The sequence below is a fragment of the Silene latifolia genome, chromosome 1 (assembly GCF_048544455.1).
Source record: "Silene latifolia isolate original U9 population chromosome 1, ASM4854445v1, whole genome shotgun sequence".
In the NCBI taxonomy this organism is placed as follows: Eukaryota; Viridiplantae; Streptophyta; class Magnoliopsida; order Caryophyllales; family Caryophyllaceae; genus Silene; species Silene latifolia.
This window is the reverse complement of record NC_133526.1, coordinates 188344238-188361411: the sequence shown is the minus strand read 5'-3', so window position 1 is coordinate 188361411 and position 17174 is coordinate 188344238. Positions and strand designations below refer to the sequence as shown.

Genomic DNA, 17174 nt, shown 5'->3' with positions numbered 1-17174 from the left:
GTATTCACTAAATAAGGAAATTAATAATTATATAAAGTATTTCATTATATACTTCTTTTCATTAAAATTAAACTTTTCATCAAATTATATAATTTTCACTAAACACTAAACTGTAATATCTTAACTAAAATATAAATAATATAAAACTACAACCCATTAATTAGCTTTGTGTTTATAAAAAATATTTTAAAAAAAATACATTTCAGCACATTACTCAATTCTCTTTGATTAATTTTCAGTTTTAATTTTTGTTTCTCAAAACAAAATACATTAATGAGAAAAATAAATAATTAATGAGATATTACTACTATCTTACAATTCAATTTTACTCAATTTTCTTAAATAATTTTACAGTTCAATTTTTTTTCTCATATCAAAATATAATAACGTAAAATATGAAAATTTAATGAGATGTTAATTTAACATGATTAAATAATAAAAAAAATAAAAATACTATAAAACCGCGCATTCATTGCGCGGGATCTAAACTAGTCGTTATATATAGACTTTTTAACAATTGTGATATGGTTGAAATTTAAACTTAATCATACTTAATTCAATTTTGATCAAAGCTATCCACCCATTAATTGTAGAGTATTTTTTTTTCTTAGACTATCTTTATCGGCAATCTAAATCTCAAATTTATGAAAGTCTAATATTCAGACTCAATTTGAGTTTGATGATAAAGTCAGTCACAAGACTCACAACTCACAACATGTGAATAGTAGTAATAATAATATTATTCTGGAATTTTAAGGTACATAATAATAATAATAATAATAATAATAATAATAATAATAATAATAATATGATTTTTAATTAGGTCACTAAATCTACCTTGTCCATTTAATTAACCGTACTTAATCACGCAATTAAATCAGAAAAGTTTGCACCAAAAAAATTAGAAAACTAGAAAATTGTACTCGTTTAGTTGTTTACACGAAATTAATTTACACATAAATGTCTTTATATCAATTAAACTTAAATTCTAACTAAAACTCAATGTCTCATAATAATAATAATAATAATTATTATTATTATTATTTGTTTATCCAAGAGCTCGACGTAACTCGTCATCATAATTCATTACCATCAACATCAAACGTATCTCTCTAAGTAGTCATATGTTGGATAAACAGTGTAAAATTTCAAAATCAATTAGTCCATTATACTTGAAACAAGACTACAACGAAAATAACCGAGTTAACTTGTATATACATCTTGGTTGGAGTTGTGTACTAATCTGCCTCAACAATTTAATTACACTTCACGTGATAATGTTTGATTAGTTTAATCCCCCTACTACTAAGAGAATAAAAATTCTCTTAGTTTTCCCGCCTAAAGAAACTTCTTAATTGGGCCTATTTTTCTGGATACTACTAACACAACAAGATTTGATGGATTGTAAATTGTGGACCTTATACGTAGCCCACTTTTTCTATCTCATCTATCAAAGTAAAAGTTATTAATAGCCCATAATTTTGGATTCTACATGTTATATTATAAGCTAGATGAGTGAACTTGATTTCGTATAAATTTAAATTTATATTAAATTTATATGTTACCTCTTTTGTAAGAAATCATCATTATTTATTATGTAAATTTTTGTCTTAGTAATATGGACTATTTTTTTTAAGGATGTAAAAACACTTATGTATTTTCTATTAGAAATAAAAAAGTAAAAACATTATTAACTTAATAATTGTACTATTAATGTACTCCCTCCGTTCCAGTGATATGTTTACACTTCCTTTATTTCCCCCTCACAAAATAAAGGAAGTGTAAACATATCACCGGAACAGGGGGAGTAAGAAATTAGTTGCATGTAACGGTATAAAATTATTGTGTTATTTTTAATAGTAGAAAAATAACTTAACTTAAAATGTCTTCTTATGGTAGTAAACTTTTTTTTCAACCTCTTATTAATATTATATTTAGTAGATTATAACATTAAATTAAAAGTATACTTGATTTATGCAATTAATTTAATTGATAATATCTCTTTATAAAATAAATCTAAAAAGTACCGTGCTATAGCACGGGAACTACACTAGTTTAATTAATACAAATAAAGATAAAGACAATCAAGGATTTCTATTCAAATAGAAAATGATCGTGGCTTAATTAAGATAAGAAAGACATAATGCCACTCCGAACTTACTAATATCACTTATGACGGTGAATATAAACATGTTCTTAACCTTAACTTATATTATATTGTTGTGGCATTATTAACATAAAGTGCGGTGTTACTATAATTTCTCTTAATTAAACACTTTATACTCTTTACGGAGATAATTTTATTATCTACTCCGTAATTTTTAATTTTACAATTAATTCACGCTTTTTAATTAAATTAATAATCCGTTTGTTCATAAACTTATTGATCGAGCTACTTCCACAAACTTGTTTTTGTTGTTTACAAAATTAAAACTTGTTGAGTCAATTTTCCAAACTTGTTCTAAAACTTGTCAAATTGTTACGCAAATATATCAAGCTTTTTTGCAAAGTTACTAAGCTGAAAATTTAGCTTCCTCACGAAATTAGCAATTCAAAATTTGAGCACTTTTATAAAATCTAAACCAATGTTGAAGGAGTTGTACTCTATTCTTTCTAAATTAATTTCAGCTCATTTCACTATTTCAATTTAGCTTAACTTTATGTTAAATTCAGTTCCATTCAATCTTGTTCAGCTTAGTCCAACCTAACTTTATTCAATTATCTCTTACTTAACTCTATTCAGTTCAGTCCAGCATTATTCATTTTTTAGTTCAGGTCTAATCTAGACAAAAAAGACATCTAACAATTCTCTCTTGAATGCTCGTTAGACTTGAAGAGAGAGGATAATGCACGAGCTACCCATGTCATATGCTCAAATTCCATTTGTGAGATTTTGGAGGCTCCAATCCCAAGATTTGAATCCATTTGGTCATGCTAACTCTAATACCATGTGAGAAATCTTAATCAAAATCTTAATATGATGGTCAACCCTATCGATGGTCTTATATCTTAATAAACACGTTCTGACTTAAATTTTCAGCAATTCTCAAAATGTAGGAGTAAACATCATACAATTTTGTATTGATATTGATGAATCAGTCTTCATCAAGAATCTAAATTAATTCGGTTTATATTTCTCATATTATACGGTTGACAAAAATGACTAAAATTGAGACTTCTACTCCGTACTTATTAATATAAGTGAAAACGATTCATGAAGTACACGATATAGAGGCGAATGAAGACATGTTTGGAGCGATTAGTATAAGAAACAAGCAAGGAGGATCGATGGATGAAAAGGGACTTGTAACTAATTGATCTTACCCATCAACAAACAAGAATACAATTAATGAAGGCATGGCTTCATGATTTTGGTCCTCCACACAATCAACAATCGCAATATTTCATTGTAGCATGCTTATTTGGATTGATTGATAAATCACATGAACACTTGATACCAACTATAATGGACCGTTTAGACAATGTCTAGTTGGACAATATTGTTATAAATTCAACGGCCAACATGTCTCATACATGTCTCCCATGCACACGTGTCAACCCTTTCAATTAAATAAACAAAATTAATATATGGACATTTGCATACGCGTTGTATAATTTTAGGATGGTAATAATGTCATTCAAAAATATAACCTGCCCTTAAAAATCACCTTAAAAAGTTTTAAGTTACTAAAAATAATAATTTCACATAACGAGTGACATAGTACATTTTCTCTTCAACACTATCATTCTCCTATTTTTGTATGGTTTGAGCTGAAGAGGTAGGTATTGGTTTTTGATGGCATAGAGATGATGGTGGGTGGTTGAAATTGAGTCCGGTAGAAAATGGGTGCTCGAGGGGATTAATGTCCGTATGATCGGGTATATAGGAATGAAAAGAGAAAAATAAGTTACATAACTAAGATAGGATGAAATAAATACTTAGATATATGAACGAACTGAAAAACTAAAATTTGTATAAAAATTTTAGTGGCGTGTTTCAGGTCTAGAAATCCCGAGCCTACGTCAACACCATTTTGACAAATATTTTTAAAACCGACCCAAAACAACAAATATTTTATTTTTGACCATTATTTCAAAAATGGACTCTATATGAATGAACTGAGAAATTAAAATTTGTATAAAAATTAACAAGAAAAAAGGAGGCTTATCTCCCTTTCAGTTATTTTAGAAGAATGATAACGTTAAAGGCTAAATTGTCTGTGACACTTGCTTTATAAGAGTTTTAGTTAGTGAACGGTTTATCTTACTTAAACATAAAAAAGAGTGACACAGTTATGCTTAAAAGCACTCAAGCTACATGACAACAAGTTATAGTTTAACACTTACAGTTAGATTGTTAAAGTATAAGAACCATTAGTTGTCTCCCAACCATCACCAAGATTCTGAAATATGAATGAAGAATTTTTCACATGTATTTTTTTTTTTGGCAGCACACATGTATTAGAGCATGATAATCTTGAAAGTTTGAATTCTGGAAGCCTCCTAAATCTCACATGCAGAATTTCAGCGCGTGATAAGAAAAGGCTTATACATTATAATTTAAACAGTATATTTTTTTTTTTATCACTTTTCAAACTTAAACTACATTCGAGTGTAGGGGCCTTTTAAGGTAAAAAAATCATCGATTGAGTCTCAACCATTATCATAAGGTTGTGGACTTGTGGTTGTTATGATCATCTCACATAGACAGATCTAAACTGTCCATAACACCCTTGATAATTTCGAGAGAACTTGGTCTTACCAAAGGGTAAAATAGGAAGAAGAATAATAACGGAAATGTCAGAAAAACCAGTTTTGGTCTTAATTAAGACTATCTTAACTTAGAATCTCTCACAATATTCTTTTAGTTCCACCTTTATTTTAAACAAATGTGGGAAATATTTTAGATTAAGACGGTCTTAAATAAGAACCAGTAAAAAAACACATGTACTAATACTATTCCTTAGTCCGAACTCCGTACTATAGTATGAAGGTGTGAGCTTTAATAAAAAGAAAAGGGTATACAAAAAGAAGAGAATTTTGTCGATCCCAAGAAGGTAGAATGAAATGCAAGTAGTAGTATCTTTAAGACTGTTTTAACGTAAGGAATTTTGCAGCTTTTTCTTTAGTATTTGATCATGTTTGAAGCTTGTATAGGGAGCAAGCAGAATATAGTGACATTATTCACCTTTGCATTTCAATTTTATGTGATCAAAGGTAAACTTAATCGGATAATCTCGTCTTTTTGTGTCAGCTTTCTTTTACTATTGATGTTTCTTTAGTTTTATGATTTGTTACATCCATGTATTTTGTAGGGTTTGTTCCTTGTTCGTGAAAAACGTTTCATGCCACTATTTGTCTACTTGGGCTGCGGGTACGAAAATCGGGCATTATTTGACATTTGGTGTAGTGGGCTGTTGGGTCGGCCCTTGACGCCATTTTTCCAGTCTTATTATAAATTGTAAGGCGATTTTATATAGAATTTGTATATTTTTATATTAACAACATGTGTAGTACCTTAACGGCTTAACCCTTGTACCTTGACAATTGAGTTTTAACGAGCTTCCAAGTTCCAACCCACCAGATTTGCAATGTCAATCATTTTGGTTTTTAACAATTTTAAGAGAAGCTAGTTGGGGCGATCGCCATCATTAGACTATCTTTTTTGAAATTCCAATTAAATCTCTGTTTTTTCCCCCTTGATTCATCTTCTTACCTTATTTTCTTTTTTGAAATTCCAATTAAATCTCTGTTTTTTCCCCCTTGATTCATCTTCTTACCTTATTTGTTAACCTCGCGATGTTTCACCCGCGATCGTAGCATAAAGTAAGTAATGAAGTAAACACTACCTTGTTAAATAGAATTCGAGCAAGTTAAAATATGAGCTAAGTAAGTTAAATCATTTCCCAACGAATGATTTAAGTACATATAAATAAATATAATTATTAACTTTGGACTACATTCCTTTTACGCCAAAACGGTCGTATAGAAGAATTGTAATACTATGTACTTCTGCAGTCTGTTTTCATGCCAAAGCATGAGTTTGAGTCTTGGTTGAATAACCACTCTACTGGGCCAAAGTCCCGGCCCAAAATTTTCTCTGTCGCTAGTTCAAAATGCAATTAATGTCAGCCCAGCAAACGAATAATTCGGTTCGAACTGACTCAATCCAAATGAATAGAGTCAATAGACCGTCTTTGCTCCAAATAGCCAAGTAAAACTGTTATTAACTAGCGGTTTTACGCTTTTGTACAAGGTATTTTTTCCGTTGGAATTTTAATTGCACAAATACTATTGCCTGAAATTACATTTTGATGTAAAATCGCTCATTAAAAGAACATCTCTAACTCCAAAGTCCAAGCCTAACGAAAAAGTCGGATTTTACTTAAATCCATGGCATATTCGAGACATATAAATAGAATTAAGGGATATTTTATGGTGTATCCTCGTGGTTTTCAGTTTTCTACGTTGTACTTTTTTTTTATATTCTATGGTGTACTCCTAAACTCTATACATTAGTCTATACCATGACTTTATTTATTGTCTTTGCTAACTTAGTTTCTTAAATGACCTATTAAATCGTTTATTTATCATTCCAATAACTCGATAACCTACTCATTTACTTGTTTGTTCGCCGAATTACTCATTAGCTCACGATATAGTTTACGAAACTAACTAAAAGTTCAAAAACTCTCCATTATCATCTCATGAATCATAACAGATGTTTTTAATAGTAGTTGGTGCTTATTAAAAGTAATTTGCGATGTTTCTCATATAGAATGGTGATACAACATTAATAATTCAAGATAAAGGTCAAAGTACGGTTGTTTGATAGTGATAAAGTTCATGGAGAGTTAAACGAGGTTATGATGGAGAAATAAGTAAAAAGTTTAAGGGTACAATGTAGAATTAAAAAAAGGAGGGGTACAATATAAAAAACGAAAAACTCAGGGGTACACCGTAGAATATCCCTAGAATTAAATTTAGTAATTAAGACATTTAAGAAATATTAGAATTTGGAATATGAATTAGATTTAATTCCTTCTCAATTCTAACCTAGTTGAAATTTAGTCTTCCAAATTTCCAAGTTACAAATTCCTTCACAAACCGATCTCCTATTTTAATCTTGTCAAATACTAGGAGTAGTTCATTTGAGTTAGTGATATAAGATAATTTTACACTAATATAGTTTTAAGACGGATCCAAACACAACCCTATGAACAAGTAAAAGTAGATGTTAACAAATATAATTTTACGATAACTTGGTGTAAAACTACCTAGTCTGGACTCGAGAGTCCTGAGCACCCACCCATTTTCAATTTCACGTCAATGGGTTTTCCAATTTAAACTTGTTTAAACTTGATTTCAATTTAAATTCCATTTACTCTCCAAATAGGTTTACGAAACCATTAAAAATTGAACAAAACACTCAATTTTCTTCAATTAAAATCAGTTTGACTTGTTTGTTATACGGATTACGGAGTACAAACGTAACTCAGAAACAAGAAGACTTCTCTTCTCCATCCATCATGGCTTCCGAATCTCCCTCTGTTGTTCCCAAAGGTACAATCTTTGATCACTATAATCTCAATTTTCAAACCCCTAACTCAAATTTTCTCTCTTTCTATCAACACAAATTCTTGTTTAAGACGGGTATTTCTGTTTTAAGCGCTTCAAACAATATACCCGTCTTAAAAGAGACCAACTGTTCTATCAATACCTTTTTCCAATTATATACTTTACTTCTTGTTTTTAAATATATGGGTGTGCTTTAATGCAGTTGTGATTTATCTTCGTGCTACTGGCGATGCCCCAATTCTTAAGCAACAAAAATTCCAGGTTTGTTTACAATTATTGGGTTCTTTTAATCTTTGATTTCGATACCGATTTTAATCGGTTCGATTAGTCTCTTGTAAGACGGTTTTACATAAGTAATAATGATCCGTATTAGTGGAATCTAGTAACCAAACTAACCCGTTTTATGATATGATCATGTAAGGCCGCTTTACACAAGTATTTGTGTTTCGGGTTTTTGTTATGCTTATTTTCATAATTGATTTAGGGCAATTGTTGCCTGATTGTAATGTTTAGAATGTAAGTTGTTAGTATCGTATGATTCTTTATTGAATGCAATTGTGCAAGTGATTTGATGGAGAAATGTGTATTCTAGGGTTAGTGAATTGAGAAACCGATATTTGAACTTGTGGGTTTAGAGGAAAGGAAGGTCCTTTTGTTGTTAAGAGTCGGATGTGCCTAGGTCGGGGGTTAACCTGTTTCAGCGAGTTCTTTATGTACGCGTTTTGGCAGAATTTTGGAGTCTCAAGCAAGAAATTGGGATCAATGTTTATGGTGGTGTTACTGCTTCAAGCCATACTTGTTGGGATCAAGAAATTGCGACCTTTACTCTCGTTAGTGTCTGTTTGGCCACTTTTTTCTCATCAGTTTGTCTTTCGTGTTGGTTTGATTTGTGCTGTTTCTGAGCATGTTTTTGATTTCGGTTATTGAGGTTATTGGCTGAACTACGGCAGTTCAAACTTAAAGCAAATCATTCAAACTGGAGTAGGGTTCATGGTTCTTTAACTATTACTCCGTATAAACTACACGCAACACGCTTTAATGTTGATTTTTTAATGCTGTGTTATTCAAACTGATGCTATGTTATTGGGATTTCTTATTGTTTTTGCTGGTGTTGTGAGTTATTTATTTATTTATTTGTCTTTTGTGTTGTTGTGGAGTATCGGCGTGAGGAACTTTGAATTTTTAGTGATCCTTTGAGCTTTCATGCTTTATCAGTTTTTGATAAATGATGACCTAATTATCAAAGGAAGTGAAATGGTAAAGCGTTTTGGGTGTGGGTAAGTATGAAGGTGTGCTTGTATTGTGGATTCCAGACATTCATAGTTGTATGGCAAATGTTCACTTAGAGAAACCATAGTTTAAAGTTTAAACTGAGTTGTAATCTACAATTTTCAAGAGTAAACACTGCACAGTAAACTTATGAAGATGGGATTTAGAAGGTTTTCATAATTCGTGGAGTGTTATTTCTTATGATATTTGAATCTCAGATTTATGGTTTCTTCCTTTTTTTTTTTTAATTATCAAAGTCGAGAAGAAACTTTGAATCTCGTCTACCTTTTTTGTACAGTAACTTAGATGAGAGGATATTAATCTGGAAAAAATGTCTCTCCCAGTTTCTTTCGAACTCACTGGAGTCTGCTTTGTGTACAATGTGTATCATTTGCGTGTCGTACTTTTGTTTGGATGGAGGAATTTTAAAGAGTCAGAGAGAGTAGGGAGAAGCAGCGGAACAATTTTCGTGGCTTGCTTAGCAAATTGGGTTGGAGAGATATTAAGGGGCCCATTTCCCCTACCGTAAGTTTATTAAAAGTCCTTCCAATATAGGAAAGATTGGATAGAAAAATGGCATTAGTTCGTTCCCTCCTCTTACCATATCCATTCAATGGTGGGTTATTATCCGCATCAGGCATCCAGGTTTGGGGCATAGTACAACTGAATCTTTAGTCTATACTATGATATTGCTTGCGCCTTCTCCTCTCAATCCAACCCTCAATAATGCTAGGGAAAAAGTGAGGAACGGCTATCAACGTGCTTTGAATGTGATGAATACCAATTATATCATGGCTGTGGTGTTGTTTCTAGCCCGATCGAGGCATAAGGTAATATGGTCGTATGCTAAAATTGACATATTTCACTTGGAATGAGCTTTCTGAACATTCGGATATAACTAATCAAGGTAAAAGCCAAAGCAAAAACTGACCTAGACCTTCAAGTAGCAATTAAGATTAACAGATAACTAAGCATTTGTTACTGCTCGTAGGTGTATTTGTGTTTTTCTGATATCTTCAAGTTCTCAGCTCATATCTTCACTTTACGCCCTGCAGGTCTCTGGCAACGACAAATTTGCAAGGGTTATTGAGTTTCTGCGAAGGCAACTCCACAGGGACACTTTGGTAAGTCATGCTCTGTATCTTTGACTCTGCTTCATGTGAGAAATTACTAAATACTAATACTTCTAGTTTCTGGACAGTTTGTGTATGTCAACAGCGCTTTCTCTCCTAACCCAGATGAATTGGTGTCGGATCTTTACAACGTAAGCTTCTATTTTCTTTATGAAGTATTGACCAAAGTGTTCTTTTATGCCAAAGCAAAGCGTTGTATTTTCCAAATCTAAACCTGGTCGACATTGTTCACTCAACTATTTGTTTTTGTATCCCTGGTAGTCCTTGTTCTTGAACACTAACTAATAACTTAACTATGTTGCCTAATTGCAGAACTTCGGCATTGACAGTAAGCTGGTCGTGAACTATGCGTGCTCCATGGCATGGGGTTGACTTAGTGCTGACCAATTGAGTATTAATACACCTAGATATTTTCACCGGTGAGTTCTGCTGTCTTTTGTACATTTGGATAAATCAGTCGCCTTTTACACTTAGCTTATTGATCTTTCAAGTTTGGAGTCACTGATTGTTGGCCGACTTCGTAATTTGACCAGACATTCTAAGACGCTGAATCGCTGATTGAACTGTGAAGCATGACGGCGCCCTCTCTATGATTCAAATAGAACCCTTGTCCATTTCTGATTGAGACATTCAAATGAACGAGCAATTGGTGTTTGTTTGTCTACTACCAACTTTTTGTTTACAATCTGGTATATATGTTTGCAATTAACTCTTTTTAGTACAATCTGGTATATATGTTTGCAATTAACTCTTTTTTTTTTTACAATCTGGTATATATTCGTATTGACGTGAAAAATAGAAGTGACACGATCCATCGTATGTTTAGGAATCATCATTGAATTGAAATGGTGAGAATTGCGGGAAAAAATAGAGGACAGACTAGGGAGTTTTCATGAGCGTTTGACTGTAGTTTGGGAGATTCTCTCTGAGTATTTGGAATTGAAGCATTTCGGATTTATTAGTTCTTCATTAGGCATTCCTCCGTAAATTCACCACCTCTCTGTTTCAACCGATTGCTCATATGGTTCATCTGATGTTTTTTTTGTTACTTTCTCGGTCATGTACTTTATTTTCAAATACGCGTTCTACATTTAGATGTCACCTAAGTTGGAAAAGACATTGAGTAGTCGTACTTATGACATGTGGAATTCGGCTGCATGATCAACTGCATTTTCCGCCTTTTTTTTAAACAAGGGGAAAAAAATGGATTTTCAGTATCTAGGATTCTAGGAACCGTATTGAGTTATCAGCTTATGACTGATGATTCCAATTTAATAGTGTGTGCATAATAATGCATACTGCAAACATTGAATTGCAGGTATGAACAGCCACAAATGAGTGTTACACTAGAGCTATAATAATTGAATAATTGATGGGTTTATACTCGAGTTCTGACCTCCATTTCTTTTGAGGAAATGGAGCGGATCCTTATTCTCTAGAATTAGATATGAAATTGAGTAGCTAGGTATGTCATAAAAAGATACTTCCATTATTTAGGTTAACATATACATCCACACTCGTTTAGGATATCGTGTTAAGTACCTCTAGATTTCATCTCAAGGGTTTTGGGTTCGATTCTTTTTCCAATCATTTCTAACAGTTCTGCTTTTTACTCTTATTATCAAATCAAATATATGACGCCAAGAGATTTTTCAAAGGGAGGTTAGAAAAAATTAAAAAGTAGTTTACGTTTTTGCGCCAATATGTAGAGATAAAACTGTAATTCACCATCAATTATATTAATAAAATAAAATATACTAAAAAATACTCAAATTATTGTCCCTTTCACTATTTTTTCAACATTTTGGCCCTTAATAAAATATAATATACTAAAGATGACCCGATATGAACTGAACCGACCACGTCACTGACCCGACATAGTGAAAGGGACAATTATTGTCTCGGACAATATACTAATATCAACACTAGTTATTAGATCTTATTGTTGAAAAAATAGTGTCAGGGACAATTGGAGTCCCGGATAACATACTAATTCAACACTTGTCATCAAAGAAATAGAACTAGTTTTAAACCCGTGCAAAATTCCACGGGTATGTATTTGGGCCGGTATTAATGTTTTTGGATGTATATTTTATTTTATTTTTGCAGTTTTATTGTACTTATCTAGTTGGTCTAAATCAACGGTCTACAAAATTAATGTTTAAATTTGTTACAAATACGTGTTCACATGCACTGGTTTATGAGGAAATAATGTAATCTACTCTTGTAAAAAACATTGCATACATAAAAATTTTACATCCGGATAAAAGAAATATAATTTAATAATCAACTTTAACATATGCAACTTATTCTAAAAATTGAAAAATTTCATGATACACTACATTAGTAGTCGTAATAAAAGTACGCATATCTGAGTCACAAATTATGCATGTAATTTATTCGCATTATATGTAATTCAATCCCGTAATTAAATGTAATTCCTTCTCGTAAATATGTAATTTTATTATTATTTAATTTTTTTCAAAAGTTACGTAATTCGTTTATTTGTAATTAGTTTTATTTATTCCGATTTGTAATTTATTTCACTTATATCCATTAATTTCATTTATTCCGAATGTATGATATTTTTTCATTATATTTGTTCTGAGACGGAATTTGTCGTATGTTTGTATAGCCAGAATTCTGAAAAAATAAAAACATTGCACACTAACGGGTCCCACCATATCATGGATTTCCAAAAAAAAAATAGGTTGAATTAATGACGTGGCACGCCCTGGGTTGAGTATTGTCTTCTGAATTAATAAAGATAAGATTAGGAAGTTAGGTTTCCAGTTTAGTTGGGGCTTATTTTTAGTTCTTTTTTACTTAATTTTTCTTATTTTTGTTAGTCAAATGGGTTAACCGTTAACATAACTAAGTGGCCACATAAGTCAATGAAAGAAAAGGAATTAAGAGTGTAATAGGCCTTAAAAAGTTGTAAGAACATGTGGCCCATTGGCCCATTACATGAAAAGACGTTTATTATGGGCAAAACATAGAATTGTACGATTCTACGATTCTGCTGCGATTCTACCCATAACGATCCTATCTATTTTTGAATCGTAGAATCGTACGATTCTATGATCCGGATCGCGATTTTAACAACATTGAATGTCACCTAAGTTGGCAAAGAAATTGAGCGCGTTCTACAATTAATTAGATGTCACCTAAGTTAGCAAAGACAGTGAGTAGTTGTGCCTACGACGTGTTTGGAATCTGATTGCCGGATCAGTATCCTTTTTCGCTTTGTTTTAAAGCAGGGAAAAATAAATTAATTTTAAGCAAATAATTTTTATTTCTTTCTCGATTGTTGATTTTGCTTGAAGCTAAGCTAATCATGTAGAGTAATTTACTTGAAGAAAAATAAAATGGCACACAATCTATATATGGTTAACTATTTAGGTTCTCATATTAATTTTTCTTACATACGATGCGTGTCCAATATTCTCTACTCGGCCGCCTATGTAGAAGCAAGCGAAACCAACTGACATGTGACTGAATATTTTCCCCTTGCGTGATGTTTTTTTGATGTCTTTCAATAGTTCTTCGATCATCTGCTCCTTGCTCTTGGTTGTGCTACATACATGAATATTATACGAGAAGATTAAGGGCACGATGTTTATAACAATTAATTAATTAATTTACGTAGTATTGTTACCCTAGCTTTGAAGATTAAGGGTATTTAGTGAGAGAATATCGTCTGAATCTTATCACATATTAGTAAAACGAAATAAGAATAATAACGATAATAATTATTTTGCTTACACGAAAAAAGGGTGTTCTTCAGAGGGTTCGATGGTGGGAATTCCTTTATCTGAGCTTAGGAGGCCAAGGGCAGTAACAACCGTGCCTTGTGAAAGGGCTTTTTCTTCACGTTCCTCCTCAACTGTCAGTTCACTATCCTGTAATTCAGGAGTATATATAAGTATGTTAGAGTATAAAAGCCAGGACTTTAACCATCAACTTAAACTTTTGGTTGAGATTGTTTCTTGACATGGTATCAGAGCTAGTGTGACTAAGAGGTTACAGATTCGAATCCCACCCTCCTCAATTCTAAATTGGAATATTAGCACCAGGTATGGGGAAACATACAGTTGTTGGACATTCGTATGAGGGGGCGTGCTAGAGTATAAAAGCCGATCTTGGAACTCCAACCAGCTTAAACTTTTGGTATGGTGATTTAAGTGTATACTCTTTCCGTTCCAAGTCATTTGTTTACCTTTTTACTCTTTGTGAGGTAAACTAATGACTTGGACAGACGGTGTATATCGAAAAATAAACTATAATATTAATATAAGGAGTAATTAATTAGGAGAAAGCTTACCAATTGTGAAAGATTAAGAAGTTGTTTCCTAGTACAACTAACTTGTTTTAGGGGAACAAGGTCTTCGTTACCGTCCCAATTAACAAATACATATTCGTTGCATGGTTTCGATATTTGTCTCGCTATGATAAAAGGAACCTGTCAAACAAGATTAATTAGATTCATATATCATGTCTTTTTCATATAAAATGATTCATACATCTCATAATATCTTATACACTCATTATTATTATTATTATTATCAACTGTGCTATTTGAGAAAATGTGTTGACGAGAATGATAATACATACCTGCTTCTTTGAGTCCGATATAAGATTTGCGTTCGTCGTTTTTGAGATGCCTCGGATCATTCTTGTTGCTTTTTTCTTGTATATGTGCTTCATTAAATGATTAATTAGATGTTAGTGTCGGATTGTCAAATTCTTAAATCACGTCAAAAAAAATATAATGTAAAAAAATACGACAAATGAGTAAGCTAACCCAAGTTCGATCCACAATGACTACAGCCTTAAGATCAGCAGTATTATTTAATACAAGTGCCTTATTATTATCATCCGCGTCACCAAGATTGTCGACGGAGGAAAGGGGCAAGATGACACCGCGTAACCAAACTAGTCTCTTGGTATCCGGGTCAGGTAGCATTGCAGAAGCGACACCAATGGGTACATCGGGAATGGAACGTAGCATATCGACTTTGTCGTGTGCTTGTTGCATTCGTGTCTTCATCCACCTTGATGCACAGTAGCTTCCTATGCTTGCAAATAAGGCGAATATGTGCAGCTCTCCAATCATGTCTACGTTACCTTGAATAATATAATATAATATAATATATAATAATTATTGTTATAATTGTATGTACGATGTTATTTGAGGAGTATTTATAGGTTTTTTTTAATTCGAAGATGTATAAACTTGTTACTCAAGAAACGTTGATACCATGCATGGGAGTTTATCAATATAATATCGTTTTTTTAACATGTACCCTATCGCACACTCGATAGTTTTGGAAAAATTATCAAAAATAATTAAATAAAAAAAATGTTACTCTTTAATATTTTTTGTTACTTTCTTGGTTAACAATTTTTGTAGGAAGATTTAGTTAATTGTTACGAGTATTACTTTCTTGCTAAACAATCTTTTAGGAATTTAGCAAAAAATAATTATAGAAAGAGAAAATTGTTGATTACAGCCTTTTAAAAATCACTTTTTGAAAATTACAGCCTTATATAATTTTTTTTTGTAAATTACATCCAAAATATTACTTTTCTTCTAAAATTGCACCAACTTGAGGATTTCGGTGAATCTACATAGTATAAAAGCTGTGTTTTTTTAAGCTTTCCTATTGGTCCCTTCTTTTTAGGGCTTGAAAAAAAAAATTATTTGAGTAGGTCCCCCCATGTTCTTCACATATTTATTTACTCTCTTTCATCTTCTTTCATTAATTTTTCTCTTGATTCATCTATTTTCTCAAACATATCATATTGTATTTAATTCCATATTAAATTATGAAATGAAAAAAAAAAGTATATGAAACATTAGAATGCAAAAAGCCAAAAACAGTAAAATACCACTAAGCAAGTTGTATTTAAAAATTAAAATGGTTGATACACCTCTATAAAAAAACAAAAAATCTAGAAAAACTACTTTGTAAAGCCGAATCTGATTTTATCGAAAAATTAATTTTGTAAAATCAAAAAAAAAAACTTAACACTAAAATGTTTTAGTTCAAATAATTTTTATATTATAAATTATACTAATAATATATTGACTCAAGATGAAAGTTTATAAAAGAAAAAAAACGGAAATTAATATTACTGACAAAAATTCTGAATTAGAAACATGCAAACACAGATCTACCTTTTCTCGCTAAGCAATATCGATTTTATAGAAATTTTGTCACGAGTTGCAGTATGTAGGGGAGATGATGGTAATTTATTTATAGGTTCAATAATGAAGATGATACTGATAGGTATGTACGAGAGAAAGAGAGACCAATGATTAGGGATGCAGTTGGTAATATAAGAGAAGAAGGTTAACTATGGTGTAATTACCCGAGGAGATTTGGGGATGAAGGTGGTGAATTTTAAGTTCTTAGGGTTTAGGTTATTTAGGGAGGATTGACTTAGTTGCTTTAAATTATACTTCAATGAGTGAATGAGTTTAATCACTGGTTTAGGTTTTGTGTTGTTGGGCTGTTTGTAACATATATTAGTCCAATTGTTTAGGTGGGTAGAATAGTTACGTGACAATATATTGTTTTTAGATGTCACCTAAATAAATTCATGTTTCTAATCCATTTTTTTAGATTGAATATGATCTTATATAATTTTGTAGCTTACATAAAATTGGCTTGAAAGATCGGCACGGGTTTGACATTAGCGGTTCTATATCTGTGCAAAAGAAATAAAAGTAATAAATTCCAAAACTATTGTAACAAAAAAATATAAAAAATTAAATGTGTAGTTTTAATTTTAAAATACGGGTAAGGAAGGTCAAGTCCCAAGTCAAACATGTCGCATATAAGAATATGTTCGGTTTGGGACTGGTTAGATGGATTATGGAGCAGGCTAAGATCAAAATACAACTCAAAAAAAATTTGCAACACCTATTTTTCATTTTAAAATAGAAAACAAATAATTTAAGAACAAATCAACTATATAAAATTAATATTTTAATTATACTCCTTTGTTACCGTACTTATATCCAAATAATTATACATAATATGTACTCTGTACGTAATATGTTATTTAATAAGTATTTTATTATTAAATAATAAGCAAGTTATTTAAAGTGCATCTTTTTAATCATTAAGATATTTTAATTATTATTTTACATTTCATATATAAATTTTAATATTTGTGGCATGTATT

The 17174-nt window shown here is 31.4% G+C and overlaps 2 protein-coding genes across 2 annotated transcripts; one reads left to right on the top strand and one right to left on the bottom strand.

Moving 5' to 3' along the window:
* The first annotated feature begins 7403 nt into the window (after window positions 1-7403).
* Window positions 7404-10776, top strand: LOC141613745 (ubiquitin-like protein ATG12). Its single transcript, XM_074432487.1, has 6 exons — window positions 7404-7563; window positions 7781-7839; window positions 9903-9971; window positions 10049-10111; window positions 10293-10399; window positions 10514-10776. Exons 1-5 carry the CDS (start codon window positions 7530-7532, stop codon window positions 10350-10352), a joined length of 285 nt encoding a protein of 94 aa, XP_074288588.1. The 5' UTR covers window positions 7404-7529; the 3' UTR covers window positions 10353-10399; window positions 10514-10776.
* Window positions 10777-13741: 2965 nt separating this feature from the next.
* Window positions 13742-15096, bottom strand: LOC141589406 (E3 ubiquitin-protein ligase SPL2-like). The gene is made up of 4 exons (XM_074410268.1): window positions 14785-15096; window positions 14595-14681; window positions 14305-14442; window positions 13742-13882 (listed from the first exon to the last, which is right to left on the bottom strand). The coding sequence occupies exons 1-4, from the start codon at window positions 15094-15096 to the stop codon at window positions 13742-13744; spliced, it is 678 nt and encodes a 225-aa protein (XP_074266369.1).
* Between the last annotated feature and the right edge of the window lie 2078 nt (window positions 15097-17174).

What these genes read in the sequence shown, in the direction of transcription:
- LOC141613745 (XM_074432487.1), top strand. Translation starts at nt 7,530, where the DNA reads ATGGCTTCCGAATCTCCCTCTGTTGTTCCCAAAG. An exon ending in TTAAGCAACAAAAATTCCAG is followed by an intron (nt 7,840 to 9,902) that starts GTTTGTTTACAA and finishes TACGCCCTGCAG; the next exon opens with GTCTCTGGCAACGACAAATT. An exon ending in AACTCCACAGGGACACTTTG is followed by an intron (nt 9,972 to 10,048) that starts GTAAGTCATGCT and finishes GTTTCTGGACAG; the next exon opens with TTTGTGTATGTCAACAGCGC.
- LOC141589406 (XM_074410268.1), bottom strand. Translation starts at nt 15,096, where the DNA reads ATGATTGGAGAGCTGCACATATTCGCCTTATTTGCAAGCATAGGAAGC. An exon ending in TCATTGTGGATCGAACTTGG is followed by an intron (nt 14,682 to 14,784) that starts GTTAGCTTACTC and finishes CATTTAATGAAG; the next exon opens with CACATATACAAGAAAAAAGC. An exon ending in TATCGGACTCAAAGAAGCAG is followed by an intron (nt 14,443 to 14,594) that starts GTATGTATTATC and finishes CTTGTTTGACAG; the next exon opens with GTTCCTTTTATCATAGCGAG.